The 16754-nt window shown below is 37.8% G+C and overlaps 1 protein-coding gene across 8 annotated transcripts in view; it reads left to right on the top strand.

Annotated features, from left to right (window-relative positions):
- CCDC171 (coiled-coil domain containing 171) overlaps window positions 1-16754 on the top strand; it is a 443161-nt gene that overhangs the window by 189113 nt on the left and 237294 nt on the right. For all 8 annotated transcript variants that reach the window (XR_009210997.1, XR_009210996.1, XM_058431106.1 and 5 more), the window contains one exon: window positions 15781-16285. Coding sequence is in view for 6 of the 8 variants with exons in the window: in XM_058431106.1 (XP_058287089.1) it covers window positions 15781-16285 (505 nt within the window). In the remaining 2 variants the exon portion in view is untranslated. The remainder of the gene's footprint in view (window positions 1-15780; window positions 16286-16754) is intronic.

Genomic DNA, 16754 nt, shown 5'->3' with positions numbered 1-16754 from the left:
TTCTGTTTATATGCTGGATTACATTTATTGATTTGCGTATGTTGAACCAGCCTTGCATCCCAGGGATGAAGCCCACTTGATCATGGTGGATAAGCTTTTTGATGTGCTGCTGGATTCGGTTTGCCAGTATTTTATTGAGGATTTTTGCATCAATGTTCATCAAGGATATTGGTCTGAAATTCTCTTTTTTGGTTATGTCTCTGCCAGGTTTTGGTATCAGGATGATGCTGGCTTCATAAAATGTGTTAGGGAGGATTCCCTCTTTTTCTATCGATTGGAATAGTTTCAGAAGGAATGGTACCAGTTCCTCCTTGTACCTCTGGTAGAATTCGGCTGTGAACCCATCAGGTCCTGGACTCTTTTTGGTTGGTAAGCTATTGATTATTGCCACAATTTCAGAACCTGTTATTGGTCTATTCAGAGATTCAACTTCTTCCTGATTTAGTCTTGGGAGGGTGTATTTGTTGAGAAATTTATCCATTTCTTCTAGATTTTCTAGTTTATTTGCATAGAGGTGTTTGTAGTATTCTCTGATGGTAGATTGTATTTCTGTGGGATCGGTGGTGATATCCCCTTTTTCATTTTTTATTGCGTCTATTTGATTCTTCTCTCTTTTCTTCTTTACTAGTCTTGCTAGCAGTCTATCAATTTTGTTGATCTTTTCAAAAAGCCAGCTCCTGGATTCATTAATTTTTTGAAGGGTTTTTTGTGTCTCTGTTTCCTTCAGTTCTGCTCTGATTTTAGTTATTTCTAGCCTTCTGCTAGCTTTTGAATGTGTTTGCTCTTGCTTTTCTAGTTCTTTTAATTGTGATGTTAGGGTGTGAATTTTGGATCTTTCCTGCTTTCTCTTGTGGGCATTTAGTGCTATAAATTTCCCTCTACACACTGCTTTGAATGTGTCCCAGAGATTCTGGTATGTTGTGTCTTTGTTCTCGTTGGTTTCAAGGAACATCTTTATTTCTGCCTTCATTTCATTATGTACCCAATAGTCATTCAGGAGCAGGTTGTTCAGTTTCCACGTAGTTGAGCGGTTTTGAGTGAGTTTCTTAATCCTGAGTTCTAGTTTGATTGCACTGTGCTCTGAGAGACAGTTTGTCATAATTTCTGTTCTTTTACATTTGCTGAGGACAGCTTTACTTCCAACTATGTGGTCAATTTTGGAATAGGTGTGGTGTGGTGCTGAAAAGAATGTATATTCTGTTGATTTGGGGTGGAGAGTTCTGTAGATGTCTATTAGGTCCACTTTGTGCAGAGCTGAGTTCAATTCCTGGATATCCTTGTTAACTTTCTGTCTCGTTGATCTGTCTAATGTTGACGGTGGGGTGTTAAAATCTCCCATTATTATTGTGTGGGAGTTTAAGTCCCTTTGTAGGTCACTCAGGACTTGCTTTATGAATCTGGGTGCTCCTGTGTTGGGTGCATATATATTTAGCATAGTTAGCTCTTCTTGTTGAATTGATCCCTTTACTATTATGTAATGGCCTTCTTTGTCTCTTTTGATCTTTGTTGGTTTAAAGTCTATTTTATCAGAGACTAGGATTGCAACCCCTGCCTTTTTTTGTTTTCCATTTGCTTGATAGATCTTCCTCCATCCCTTTATTTTGAGTCTATGTGTGTCTCTGCACGTGAGATGGGTTTCCTGAATACAGCACACTGATGGGTCCTGACTCCTTATCCAGTTTGCCAGTCTGTGTCTTTTAATTGGAGCATTTCTCCCATTTACATTTAACGTTAATATTGTTATGTGTGAATCTGATCCTGTCATTATGATGTTAGTTGGTTATTTTGCTTGTTAGTTGATGCAGTTTCTTCCTAGCCTCGATGGTCTTTACAATTTGGCATGTTTTTGTAGTGGCTGGTACCAGTTGTTCCTTTCCATGTTTAGTGCTTCCTTCAGGTTCTCTTTTAGGGCAGGCCTGGTGGTGACAAAATCACTCAGCGTTTGCTTGTCTGTAAAGTATTTTATTTCTCCTTCACTTATGAAGCTTAGTTTGGCTGGATATGAAATTCTTTTTTTTTTTTTTTTTTTTTTGAGACGGAGTCTTGCTCTGTCGCCCAGGCTGGAGTGCAGTGGCGCAATCTCGGCTCACTGCAAGCTCCGCCTCCCGGGTTCACGCCATTCTCCTGCCTCAGCCTCTCCGAGTAGCTGGGACTATAGGCGCCCGCCACCGCGCCCACCTAATTTTTTGTATTTTTTAGTAGAGACGGGGTTTCACCGTGGTCTCGATCTCCTGACCTCGTGATCCGCCCTCCTCGGCCTCCCAAAGTGCTGGGATTACAAGCGTGAGCCACTGCGCCCGGCATGAAATTCTTGGTTGAAAATTCTTTTCTTTAAGAATGTTGAATATCGGCCCCCACTCTCTTCTGGCTTGTAGAGTTTCTGCGGAGAGATCCGCTGTTAGTCTGATGGGCTTCCCTTTGTGGGTAACCCGACCTTTCTCTCTGGCTGCCCTTAACATTTTTTCCTTCATTTCAACTTTGGTGAATCTGACAATTATGTGTCTTGGAGTTGCTCTTCTCGAGGAGTATCTTTGTGGCGTTCTCTGTATTTCCTGAATCTGAATGTTGGCCTGCCTTGCTAGATTGGGGAAGTTCTCCTGGATAATATCTTGCAGAGTGTTTTCCAACTTGGTTCCATTCTCCCCGTCATTTTCAGGTACACCAATCAGACGTAGGTTTGGTCTTTTCACATAGTCCCAAATTTCTTGGAGGCTTTGTTCATTTCTTTTTATTCTTTTTTCTCTAAACCTCCCTTCTCTCTTCATTTCATTCATTTCATCTTCCATCAGCGATACCCTTTCTTCCAGTTGATCACATCTGCTACTGAGGCTTCTGCAATCTTTGTGTAGTTCTCGAAACTTGGCTTTCAGCTCCATCAGCCCCTTTAAGCCCTTCTCTCCATTGGTTATTCTAGTTATCCATTCTTCTAATTTTTTTTCAAAGTTTTTAACTTCTTTGCTATTGTTTTGAATTTCCTCCCGTAGCTCAGAGTAGTTTGATCGTCTGAAGCCTTCTTCTCTCAACTCGTCAAAGTCATCCTCCATCCAGCTTTGTTCCGTTGCTGGTGAGGAGCTGCGTTCCTTTGGAGGAGGAGAGGTGCTCTGCTTTTTAGAGTTTCCAGTTTTTCTGCTCTGTTTTTTCCCCATCTTTGTGGTTTTATCTACTTTTGGTCTTTGATGATGGTGATGTACAGATGGGTTTTTGGTGTGGATGTCCTTTCTGTTTGTTAGTTTTCCTTCTACTAGACAGGACCCTCAGCTGCAGGTCTGTTGGAGTTTACTAGAGGTCCACTCCAGACCCTGTTTGGCTGGGTGTCAGCAGCGGTGGCTGCAGAACAGCAGATTTTCGTGAGACCACAAATTCAGCTGTCTGGTAGTTCCTGTGGAAGTTTTGTCTCAGGGGAGTACCTGGCCGAGTGAGGTATCAGTCTGTCCCTACTGGGGGGGTGCCTCCCAGTTAGGCTGCTCAGGGGTGAGGGACCCACTTTAGGAGGCAGTCTGTCTGTTCTCAGATCTCCAGCTGCGTGCTGGGAGAACCACTATTCTCTTCAAAGCTGTCAGTCAGACAGGGACATTTAAGTCTGTGGAGGTTCCTGCTGACTTTTTGTTTGTCTGTGCCCTGCCCCCAGAGGTGGAGCCTACAGAGGCAGGCAGGCCTCCTTGAGCTGTGGTGGGCTCCACCCAGTTCGAGCTTCCTGGCTGCTTTGTTTACCTAAGCAAGCCTGGGCAATGGCGGGTGCCCCTCCCCCAGCCTTGCTGCGGCCTTGCAGGTGGATCTCAGACTGCTGTGCTAGCAATCAGCGAGACTCCATGGGCATAGGACCCTCGGAGCCAGGTGCGGGACACAATCTCCTAGTGTACCGTTTTCCAGGCCCATTGGAAAAGCGCAGTATTAGGGTGGGACTGACCCGATATTCCAGGTGCCGTCTGTTACCCCTTTCTTTGACTAGGAAAGGGAACTCCCTGACCCCTTGCGCTTCCCGAGTGAGGCAATGCCTCGCCCTACTTCGGCTGGCGCACAGTGCGCTTCACCGACTGTCCTGCACCCACTGTTTGGCACTCCCTAGTGGGATGAAACCGGTACCTCAAACAGAAATGCAGAAATCACCCGTCTTTTGTGTCGCTCAGGCTGGGAGCTGGAGCCGGGAGCTGTTCCTATTTGGCCATCTTGGCTCCACCCAGTTCATTGCTTTTTACTGCTGAATAATGTCCCATTGTGTGGCTGTAAAATTTTATCCAAATACTTGCTGATGGGCCTTTGGATTGCTTTTATTTTTTTGGCAATTATAAGTAAAGATGCTTTAAACATCCATGGAAAGGTTTTTGTGTGATCATAAATTTTCATTTCTCTTGGGTAAATACTTAGGAGTTTGATTTCTAGATTATATGGTAAGTGTATATTTATATGGTTATATGGTAAGTGTAACTTAAGGAACTATTAAATTTTTTTTCCAAGTGAGTATATCATTTTGCACTCTCACTAGCAATGTAAGAGATTTTGATTTGCTCTGCACCTGTGCCAACGTATGGCTTCATCATTTTTTTCTTTTGAATTTTAGCCATTATAATAGGGTGTAATGCCATGTCGTTGTGATTTTGATTTACATTTTCCCTACTGCATAATAAATTAATCATTGATTTATGTGTTTATTTGCCATCTGTATATCTTTTTTGGGGAATTATATGTTCTGATGTTTTGCTCAGTTTTTAATTGGATTGTGTGTTTTCTTATCATCAAATTTTGAGTTTTTTACATACCGGAGGTTCAAGTCATTTTTCAGTTACGTGATTTGTAAATGTTTTCTACTATTCTCTTAGCAGTACTTTTGCAAAGCAAATGTTTCAAATTTTTATGACCCATTTATCAATTTTTTTATGGATTATACTTTCATGTTACATGTAAGAACTCTTTGCCTAAGATTATAGGCACCAAGATTTTCTCCATTTTTTCCCTATATGTTTTATAGTTTTAGGTTTTACATCTAGGTCTATGATCAATTTTGAGTTAGTTTCTGTAAAGGTGTGAAGTATGGATTAAGGTCATTTTTTTTTTTTTTTTTTTGCGTATTCATGTCCATTCCATTAACAGTTATTGAAATCACTGTCCTTTATTGAATTGCCCTTGCACCTTTATCAAAAATCAGTTCACTGTTTGTGTCAATCTATTTCTAGATTTTCTTGTCTGTTCCATTTATTTATGTGTCTGATTCTTTTTTTCTTTCAATACTATACTGATTTAATCACTCTAACCTTTTACTAAGTTTAAAATCAGGTAGTGTGAGTCTTCCAACTTCTTTTTTCGTCAATGTCCTGAACTCTTTGAAATCGACAAGAAGGCTTAGCAATTCACTCTTTTCTCTTTTTGAGACAGGGTTTTACCCTGTTGCCCAGGCTTGAGTATGGTGGCACAGTCACGGCTCACTGCAGCCTTAACCTCCTGTGCTCAAGTGGTCCTCTCACCTCAGCCTCCCAAGTAGCTGGGACTGTAGGCATGCACTACCATGCCCAACTAATTTTATTTTTGAAATTTTTTTGTAGAGATGAGGTCTCACTATGTTGCCCAGGCTGGTCTCCAACTCCTGGCCTCAAGTGATCCTCTTTCCTTGGTCTCCCTAAGTGTTGTGATTACAGGCGTGAGCCACCGTACCCAGCTGCAGTTCACTTTTTGAAGTCAGAGAATCAGTCATCACAAATGCTAATGTTTTAGGAGAAGCTCTCACTGAAGACTTTTCTTTGAAGAATTTATAATACCTTAGTCTTTGACCCATCTGTCTACAAATGGAAATGATCATTTTAATTATCTCTAAAAGTACAATACTATTATAAATTGGAGGCTGAGTGTGGTGGCTCATGCCTGTAATTCCAGCACTTTGAGAGGCCAAGGCAGGTGGATCACCTTGAGGTCAGGAGTTCGAGACCAACCTGACTAACATGGAGAAACCCCATATCTACTAAAAATACAAAAAATTAGCCAGGCGTGGTGGTGCATGCCTGCAATCCCAGCTACTTGGGAGGCTGAGGCAGGAGAATCACTTGAACCCAGGAGGCAGAGGTTGCGATAAGCCAAGATCGTGCCATTACACTCCAGCCTGGGCAACAAGAGCGAAACTCCATTTCAAAAAAATGAATAAATAAATTGACATATATTCTGTATTATTTATGTACATATTTGCTTTTTAATCAAATATAATTGAATACACTGCAGCAATTTATTTTGGTATTTGATAAACTGTTATTATAATACATATTATAGGACCTATAAATTTTATTTTAGGAAATTTTGTTATGATTAATTCTATATCTTTTACCACCAAAAGTGCAATGCAAATAAAAAATTTTCATTTTACATTACTTATTTTCAAAAATTATGTTGATAAGGACATGAGGGGAAAAAATCCGCAGTTGTTATATACGATTGCGAGTTATAGAGGATGTTTGGTGTCAGATGAGCATAACCATAAGTATATTCCATCTGCTGGGAAACAAATGACCTGTTCTTAGAGTCTTATGTTTAATGTTTGGCCGTTGTAAAGAAGTGATTAGTAAAAGACACTAAAGTAAAAAACAATATTTGAATTTGATTGCTTTTATCTGAAAAAATGTAATAGATGTTAGAAAAGTAATGTTTGTAAGAATCTAATATTTCTAAGACTTTTTTAATGTCTTAGCTTTAAAACAGTGTAAATGCTACTAGAAAAATGAAAGTTGTAGAGAAGGCAGCCTGGTTTTACTATCACAGCATGTCTTTAGCATTGGGTAAAGTTTGCTAGCCACATGTTGGGTAATTCTTGAATTTAAATACGTTGAGCCATCATGTAAATATATCTCAAGTGTCTATGCCTACAAAAGTATCTGGGCCCAGTGCCACATACCATTCCATTTACTAACTTTGTTTTTGTAATCTTAGTATGTATGTTCTTGTTTCTTTTCTATTTGAAAAAGATAGTTATTGGAACAAGAACTTCCTTTCTAGAGGTAAAGTTTTTTTTTTTTACTGTCAGTTAAGTAAGGGTTACCCTTGATGTAATGTTTATTGTAAACACTTTAGATTTATTTGACATTTTAGTAAAATCAAGTGAGTTTAGAATGGAGAACAAAACTCAGGGAGATTCAGGTTCATCATGCTATATTGCATTTTATTCCTCTTTTACCATGGTATTAAGAGTGTTTTTGGCAAGGAACCCAGGTGAGTCATAAAAGTGTTATTAGATGTTGAAACTTTTTTCTTCATAATTGAACTCCAATAATATTCAGAGATAAAATAAAGCTTATTGATATTGTTGGAGGTGATAATTCCTTAAGATATACAGATTCAGAGAGTTAGGTACAATCACATGTACACTATGTTCTGATAGACTGTGAGTCCATGGGAATGGATACCTCTAATGAAATTTTGGAAGAGACTTCTGACTACTTCTCAAATAATTGCTTTAGAAATTGTTTTTATTAATTATAATATTAGCAGTTGAATTTGCATGGTGCTTGACATAATTTTCAATGCTTTTGCATATTTTGCATGTCTCTTCTTATGTAAGCCCCACCACAGGCATATGAGATAGGTCATTTAAGTATCATTTCTATTTTACAAGTGAGGAATCTAAGGTTCAGACAACTGATACTACTTACTTGTTTAGTAAGGAAGTTCTAGGGACAGGATTAGAATAAACATAACCATATGTAAAATGTCTAGCTCATTGCTTGGCATTTAGAATTTACAAAGTGAATGTTATGGACTGTTTTAATACATTATTACCATCCTTATCTTCCAGTCCCTTTTGCATTACGTTGTAATACTGCTTCTTTTAGAAATATATGCTACTTTTATACATAAAGCAGTATCTGAAAATAGGTATAGTGACATCTCAGTTTCATATTTATGGAACTCATACGCCTTTTTTTTTTTGGAGCTAGTATCTCACTATGTTGCCTAGGCTAGAGGGCAGTCGTGCGATCATAGCTCACTGCAGCCTCAACCTCCCAGGCTTAAGATATTCCCCCACCTCAGCCTCCCAAGTGGCTGGGTCTACAGGGCACACCACCATGCTCTGCTAATTTTTGTATTTTTTAAGTAGAGACGGGGTTTCACCCTGTTGTCCATGCTGGCCCTGAACTCCTGGGCTCAAGCAATACACATGCTTTGACCTCCCAAAGTGTTGGGATTACAGGCGTGAGCCACGGTGCCCGGCTCACATTTCTTTTTCTTTCTTTCTTTTTTTTTGAAACAGGGTCTCACTCTGTCACCCAGGTGGAGTGCAGTGCTGCAGTCTCGGCTCACTGCAATCTTGACCTCCTGGGCTCAGGTGATCCTCCCACTTCAGCCTCCTGAGTAGCTGAGACTATAGGCATGCACTGCCACACCTGGCTAATTTTTTGTATTTTTTTGTAAAGCTGGGGTTTTGCCATATTTTCCCAAGCCATCTGCTTGTCTTGGCCTCTCAAAGTGTTGGGATTACAGGCGTGGACTACTGTGCCTGGCCAGAACTCACATTTTTAAGTGATTCTTGATTAATGTTTAAACATGATAATGTATGAAAAATCTAAATAGTGCTACATTGTCAGCTACCCACAAACGGTAATTCTCTTAATTTGTATTTCTCAGAGTTTTTTTCTGAGAAACTGAAGTTTTCATACACTATATCATAAATTGCTACTGTAGATAAGAATATCAAGATAATTTTTCATAATTTAGTTAATATTAATTAAAAAACCATATGTGTTATATACCAAATATATAGCACACTGTGTTTCATGCTGTGGTAGTAACAAAGAGGTATACTATATAGTTTTTTCCTCAAAAAGCGTAAAATATAATTCAGGAGATACATGAAAAAGTAAATAATAAAAGGTTTATCTTAGGCTGTACATAATTAGTTGCCAAAAGAATGGTATAAATTTAGAAGAGGAGATAGATGGTCAAAGTTTGAGGAGGCTTAGCAGAGGAGACTGGAGCCAACCTGGGCCGTGTTGCCAGGATCTGAAAGCACAGAAAGAAGGGAGATATGGGACACATCAGAATTTAGAGATAATATTGCTAATTTTCGACAGTCAGAGGTAATATCCCTTAACAATAAGCAAACCAGACATCTTGCCTCTATTGACATATTTATTCCCAGTCTTCCGACAGAAAGAACTCTGTTCTTTTGAGGGTATGGCTTATCCAAAGGGTGTTTTATAATTTACCGTGCTTTAGAAACAAAACAATAAACACAGGCACATACCATTTTTGGCAAATATTTTTGATGTGTTAAATTTACATAATGAAAATAGTGTTTTAAAATTAAATAACCATTATGGGGCTTGAGAATGTGTGTGTATATTTGAAGACTAGACAATAGAATTGCTAGATCATGTGATAATTCTATGTTTAACTTTTTGAGGAACTGCCAAACTGTTTTTGAGAATGGCTGCACTATTTTACAATCCCATCAGCAATGTCTGAGAGTTCCAATTTCCCTACAAAGTGTCCTTATTTTTTAACAGAAAAACATTTACATAATAGAGAAAGCAGGTGAATTTATGTTTGTTATATTTTTAAATATTACCATAGCTTAAGAAGGCAAGATATGAAACTTACAAAAATAAGACACTTTAAATGAAGTCCTTTGATGTCTATATGTCATTGAATGTCCAGTTTGCAATTTGCCTTTTTGCCAACACGAAGAGCAAGAACTCAGCGAGCAAGAGTGATACAAAAGAATTTTACTCCCTAGGGAAGTGTCTAATTTCTGGCCCAGAGTCTCAAAGGTCACAGAGTGCTGTAAGCCAGTAAGGCATCCCTGAAAGCTCATGTATTTCAGGAAGTAAGTCCGTGATTCATTAAGGAAAAAAGCTGTCCTTTTTCTACGTTATGGATGCACTTTGAATTTATTAGAGAGTAAAGGAAAACTGGTGAAATTATTTAGTATTTTTGTTATGCTATTGAATTTTGTGTAAAAGGTATGCATTCTATATTTTTAGGTTTTTTTCTTCATGATTGGAATGTTTTTATGAGGGAATTTGAGAATATTATTTTTTGAAATTAAACACACTGAGGAGCAGGTTATTTCAGTACTAGGAATGCTTTTGTCCCATATGAAAGCGATGTTCCTTATGTTTGTTTTAAAAATACTGGCCTTTAATCTCCTTGGGTGGAAAACATTCGATTTTTTTTAAAAGCAAATTTGCTCTATAGCTGTTTCCACCCTTACAATCAAACAGGCTTTGTTCTTCAAGAATAATTCACAGTAAATAATGCAATACCTCTGAAAGTAGTTCCCTATGGAAAGTCAGAATTAATTTAAACCAGAATTCTGACATGTAGATAAGTTCCAAATTACATTTGGAAATTTTGTTCTTTTAAATTATATTTTTCTTTTTTCTAAGCCTTTACATTGTAAAGCTTTTTTCATTAATTGGGCATTTATTCAGTGTCTATTATGGGCAAAACACTGTGCTAAGCAAAATCAGGGATGATTTTACAAAGGGCTATTTAATTCCTTCAATATTTATTAAATACCTACAGAGTATAGAGCACTGTGACAGACACTGTAGTAAATAATTCCTAACCTCTAGGAGCTAGCAATCTTGTATTTGAGGGAGAGTAGATATACACACATGAAATAAATAAGTAGTGTAGAAGTTAAATGCCTGAGTGACCTTTACTTAAGTTTAGAGAAGGTCAAGATCAGTATGAAGTAAAATGATAGTAAAATGAGTCATAGAATAGACAGAACCTGAAATGGGCTCTGAAGATTGTTAGTATTCGAATAGCATTAGGGGAGATGGAAGGCAAAGGACCCGGGTGTTCTACAGAACATGTTAAATTGTGAAAAGTAGTGGTGAGGCTAATGCCTGTATACTAAAGGAAGAGATCAACTTCTCCTTGTTCATCAGGTTGAGGATAGTGGGAGAAGGTGAATTCTTCACTGGGGAAGACGTGGGGATGTTGGTACCGGAGGGGAGAACCTTGGGTCAGTAAAGACAAAAAAGTTAGGTAATAGAATTAGATAAACCTAGCTGAAGGAGTGTGGACAAATTGTGTAACTTCTCTAAACCTCAATTTTATTATCAGTAAAACTGTGCCAACCTCATAGTTCAGTACAAGGATTTAAAAAAATATATGTAAAGCATTTAGAACAATGTCTGGAATATAAATAAGCACTATAATATTCAAACTATTCCCATTAAAATAGAGAAATAATAGGCCTCACAGTATCCACTGAGATTTGGGTTCTAGTAGGAGTGAATTGGAAACAAAATTATTTATGTAATACCAATTTTTTTTTTTTTGATACCAAGTCTCGCTCTGTTGCCCAGGCTGGAGTGCAGTGGCATGATCTTGGCTCACTGCAACCTCTGCCTTCCTGGTTCAAGTGATTCTCCTGCCTCAGCCTCTTGAGTAACTGGGACTACAGGCACGTGCCACCACGCCTGGCTAATTTTTTGTATTTTTAGTAGAGATGGGGTTTCACTGTGTTAGCCAGGATGGTCTCGATCTCCTGATCTTGTGATCCACCTGCCTTGGCCTCCCAAAGTGCTGGGATTACAGGTTTGAGCCACCATGCCTGGCCCTCCAATGTGTATTTTTTAATCTGTTAATTGATATTTTCTTTTTATGCCTCTGGATTTTTAGTTTTAGCAATCCTATCTTTATAACAAGGTTAAGTAATTTGCCTGTATTTTCTTCTAATATTTCTGTGGTTTCATTTTTTTTTTACGTATAGATTTATGGTCTATTTGGAATTTACTTATGTATAAAATGTCAGGCATAGAACAACTTTTGTATTTTTTTCCTGAAGGCCATCCAGTTATTTCACCACCATTTAGTCTGTCTTTTTCCCACTGCTTTGAATTGCTACCTTTATCATTGAAGTTTTTTTGTGCTTGGATCTGTTTCTAGCTGTTCTGTTCCGTTGGTCTTTTTTTCATGTACAAATAACATGATTTTTTAAATAGAGGTTTTTGTTTGTGTGTGTGTGTATGTGTGTGTGTGTGTGTGTGTGAGAGACAGAGTCTTGCTTTGTCACGCAAGCTAGAGTGCAGTGGCGTGATCTTGGGTTGCTGCAACCTCTGCTTTTCAGGTTCATGCAGTTCTCCTGCCTCAGCTTCCCAAGTAGCTGGGATTACAGGCCTGTGCCATTGTGCCTGGCTAATTGTTTTTTTGTATTTTTAGTAGAGACAGGGTTTCACCATATTGGCCAGGCTGGTCTAGAACTCCTGATCTCAGGTGATCCACCCACCTTGGCCTCCCAAAGTGCTGGGATTACGGGCGTGAGCCACTGTGCCCGGCCTTAATTAGAGGTTTTGTTGGTGTTTCAATATGGGGTGGAGCTGTTCCCCTCTCATTCCTCTTCTTTTTCAGGGTTAAACTCAACTTGCCTAGCTCCAGAAAACAAACTGGTTTGTTTTTTAGTGGAATTGTACTACATTTATCAATTTACTTAGGAATAATTGAATCTTTGTGATGAGTTAGGCTGTTGAAGTTTGAAGTATTATTTTGTGTCTTTCAACCATATTTAAAACTTTTCCTCTTATAGATTTTTTACATTTCAGGCTAAATTGATTCCTAAATTATTCTGTCGTTTTTATTATGGAATTCTAAATGGGGTTTTCTCTTCCATTATTTTCTTTTTTGTTTATCTGTATATATTAAGGATATTGATATTTTAAATTGTGGTAAAATATGCATGACTTAACATTTACCATTTTGATCCTTTTAAAGTATACAGTTCGTGGCATTAAGTGTGTTCACAGTATTGCACAACCATCACCACTATTTAGCTCCTGAACTTTTCATCACTCCAAACAGAAACCCTGAACTCGTTAAGCAGTTACTACTTGTTCCTTCTTCTCCTCAGCCCCTGGTGACCAAAAATGTGTTCTCTGTGTCTATAAATTTTCCTAGTGTGTATGTTTTATATAAATGGAGTCATACAAATGTGGCCTTTTGTGTCTGGTTTCTTTCTCTTAGCGTAATTTTTCAATTTATGTTGTACCATGTATTAGTACTTCATTCCTTTTTATCCCTGAATAATATTCTGTTGTGTGGATATACCACATTTTGTTTATTCATTCATCCTCTGTTAGGCATTTGTGTTTTTTCCTACCTTTTGGCTATTGTGAATAATGTTGCTGTGAACAAGAAGCTATTGATTTTTTTGTATGTTAATTTAATATATTTTAACCTTACTGACTTTTTTTTCTGATTGAATTCTGTCATTGGATCTTTTGCTATTTCTAGATTTATGATCAAATTTTCTACAAATAGAGATAGTTTTACTTCTTCTTTGCCAATTCTTATGTCTCTACTTGCTTTTTGTTGCCTAGTTGCACTGGCTAATAACACACCAAATACAGTGTTAAATACTAGTGGAGATAGTGGGTGTTCTTGCCTTGCTCTGGAACTTGGTAAAAATGCTTTAGGTTTTTCTCCATTATTAAGATACTGACTTTAGGATACAGTGTCTCTATCTCTACCTGTATCTATATGCACAATTTTTATTGTAATTTTGTGTGTAATTTTTGTTGAAAACACTTTTGCCTGAGACATTGAGGTTCACTTTTATTTTCACTTACCTAAGTATTGCTAGTTTGCCTCTTGTATTTTCTAGGTTTTCCGTAATTTTCTTTTTTTTCTCTAATTGAACAGATGAAATTGATTTTGAAGAGAGTATGGAATCAACCTTTGTGATTTCCATTTGTTCCCCTCATCCTACTCCCAGCTGCTGCAACTCTACTGCTACCCCTGGCCATCTTTATTATGTTTCTGATTCTCACATCCCTTTACTAAGAATAGGGACAGTTCCAGGATTTTATGGCTTCTCATACCTCTCTAGATAAAGTTAAGTTTCTTAGTGTAGCACATAAGATACTCAGTCCTCTGTTATCTGTGTACTTTTCAAATTTCCATCCTTTCTCTCATTTCTTCAGGTATTCTGAATTATTTGCATCCTTAGAGCATACTGTGCTGTTTTCTGGCTCTTCCTTTTCCACATGCTAGTCTTCCTGCTTTAATCTAGCTATAAGCCGAGTGTCAAGTTTTATTTTTCCTTAAAGTGTGTCTGCTTTAAGAGGGTTGTCGCACATCCTCTTGCAAGCAGTCTGCGTAGCTACTGCTTCTCAGAGTTCCTTGCTTCTTTTAGCACTCCCTGTGGGCCACCACTTGCTTTACTAGTGGTCTTTGTGTGGAGTTCTGGGACATAATCCCATTGATAGAATATGGCTGCCAAAGTTTAAGTGCCGTTTTGTACTCCTCTGGCAACCTGGAATATCTCTATCATAGCATTATACCACACTAGTTGATTTACTTGTCTCTTTTCCGAGTACATGTGATTTAGTAACTAATCAATACTTTTTTTTTTTTTTTTTTTTAATAGGGACAGGGTCTTGCACTGTCAACTAGGCTGGTCTCAAATTCCTGGACTAAAGAGATCCTCCCACCTTCGCCCTCTTGAGTAGCTAGAACTATACAGATACCACCCTACTTGGCTGATATTTTTAAATTTTTTTTGTAGAGACAGGGTCTTAGTCTGTTGCCCAGGCTGGTCCCAAACTCCTGCCCTCAAGCAATTGTCTCACCTTGGCCTCCAAAAGTGCTAGGATTATAGGTGTGAGCCCTTAGGCCTGGCCCCAATAAATGGTTATTGAATAATAAGTGAATAGTAAAGGAAATTGGGATCTGTTACCTTCTTTTTCTTTCTTTCTTTCTTTTTTTTTTTTTTTGAGACAATGTCTTGCCCTGTTACCCAAGCTGGAGTGCAGTGGCATGATCATGGCTTACTGCAGCCTCAACCTCCTGGATTCAATTGATTCTCTGACCTCAGCCTCCTGAGTAGCTGTAACTATAGGTGTGCACCACCATTCCTGTCTTAATTTTTTTTATTTTTTATTTGTGGAGATGAGGTCTTGCTATGTTGCCCAGGATGGCCTCAGACTCCTGAGCTCAAGCAATCCTCTTACCTCAGCCTCCCAGACACTGGGATTACAGGCGTGAGCCATTGTGCCTGGTCGTTCCTAATATTACTCTTTCTTTCAAGATTCCTTACTGATTAGGTTAAGATTTCATAGAGAGAGCCAATTTATTTTCTAGTGATTAATTGTGGTTCTTACAGTTAAATTCCTTTTTATTTCAAATTAAGTTTTGGATTGTAAGCAACTTGATTAGGCAAAAAGGAGCAGAGGGCTGCTGAGGCCCAGCTCACAATTATTTCCTGTCACCACTGGAGATGCACTGTGTATAGCTTTCTGTCATGGGGAGGTAAGACAGAAACTGAAATAAGTGAGTATCCTTGAGAGACAGTGCCTTCTCATGCAGTAAATGGTAGACCATGCTATTTGTTATATCATTGATTGAACTGTTTGCTTATTTTGTTAAAAAGTAAAGTCTTTTTTACGTCTAGGAAACCCTCTATTGGCACTGTCATTTCTGTTTAAAAGTAGGAATGAAGAATTAGTGAGGAGTGGAAGAAGAGAAATTATACAGAGAAAGCATATTTTTCTTTTCTAAATTTGTGTGTTTATGTATAAGTCTACAGGAAATTTATGAAATAGTCTTAAATTTATGTGTTCTACTTTACGTAAAGCTTCTATGTGAGAGGATTTAAGAATCAATGTGCACATTCAGATCTAAGCTGTTTGGCTCACTGTTGCCCTGTCTATCTTATTTATATTTTGGATATTTTAGTACATGTATCTTTTAAAGAGGAAGAAGTGGTTGTCAGCACTTCTTCCCTTTGCGTGAAGGGAAATTGATACAATGCCTGTTTGTTTCATGATCAAATATATTGTTTGACTTCTTCCATAGAAATTTCAAGAAATTTCTGAAAAAAATATGGAAAAATTGAACCATATTGAGAAGTCACATGAACAGTTGGTTCTTGAAAATTCACACTTCAAAAAACTGTTATCACAGACTCAAAGGGAACGGACGTCCTTGCTGGCAGCCTGTGCATTAATGGCTGGTGCCTTATATCCCCTCTATAGCCGATCATGCGCCTTGTCCACACAGAGAGATTTTCTCCAGGAGCAGGTCAACACCTTTGAGTTGTTCAAACTGGAAATTAGAACTCTAGCCCAGGCTTTGTCAACTGTAGAGGAAAAGAAGCAAGAGGAAGCCAAGATGAAAAAGAAAACATTCAAAGGATTGATACGTATATTTCGGAAAGGTGTTATTGCAATTTTGGCAGCAAACAGACTCAAGATTTTGGGCCAATCGTGTGCCTCTCTTTTTACCTGGATGGAGAGTTTCAAAGAAGGCATAGGCATGTTAGTGTGCACAGGAGAGCCCAAAGACAAGCATAAATTTCCAAGTAAGATAATTTGTGCTTTTAAAAATATAAGTTGCATGTAAGTGAAATACAGTTTGACTATACCTGGCTATTATGGAAAAACTTTTAAAAAATCATGTAATATGCCAAATAATATAACATAGTCTCCATATGTATGTATATGTGTGTATGGATAAGTGAATATTTTTGTATAAATTAGGCTGTGATTTTTTGTTTTAAACAGATTAAAATATTAGGTGGCAAAATATTTATAATTTCACCTTTGTCTTCTTTTATATTTGAATTCTCTGCAGTAAAGTGGAGAGTTTATACAGTGATTTTTCAGTTATGTCAATCAAAAACTGCCCTGTTTCAAATTACCAGTATAATTTATTTTCAGTTTCTATGAATAAGTATGAAATGGGTTAAAAATGTATTGAAGAATTGTATGAAAATGAGACAAATGTAAATTTTCCAGTTGTTTTTTGAATGCTTAACTATTTTGAAGAAA

Source organism: Hylobates moloch, unplaced genomic scaffold (genome assembly GCF_009828535.3).
Source record: "Hylobates moloch isolate HMO894 unplaced genomic scaffold, HMol_V3 SCAFFOLD_19, whole genome shotgun sequence".
In the NCBI taxonomy this organism is placed as follows: Eukaryota; Metazoa; Chordata; class Mammalia; order Primates; family Hylobatidae; genus Hylobates; species Hylobates moloch.
Note: the sequence above shows the minus strand (reverse complement) of the source record. Positions and strands in the feature narration are given on the sequence as shown.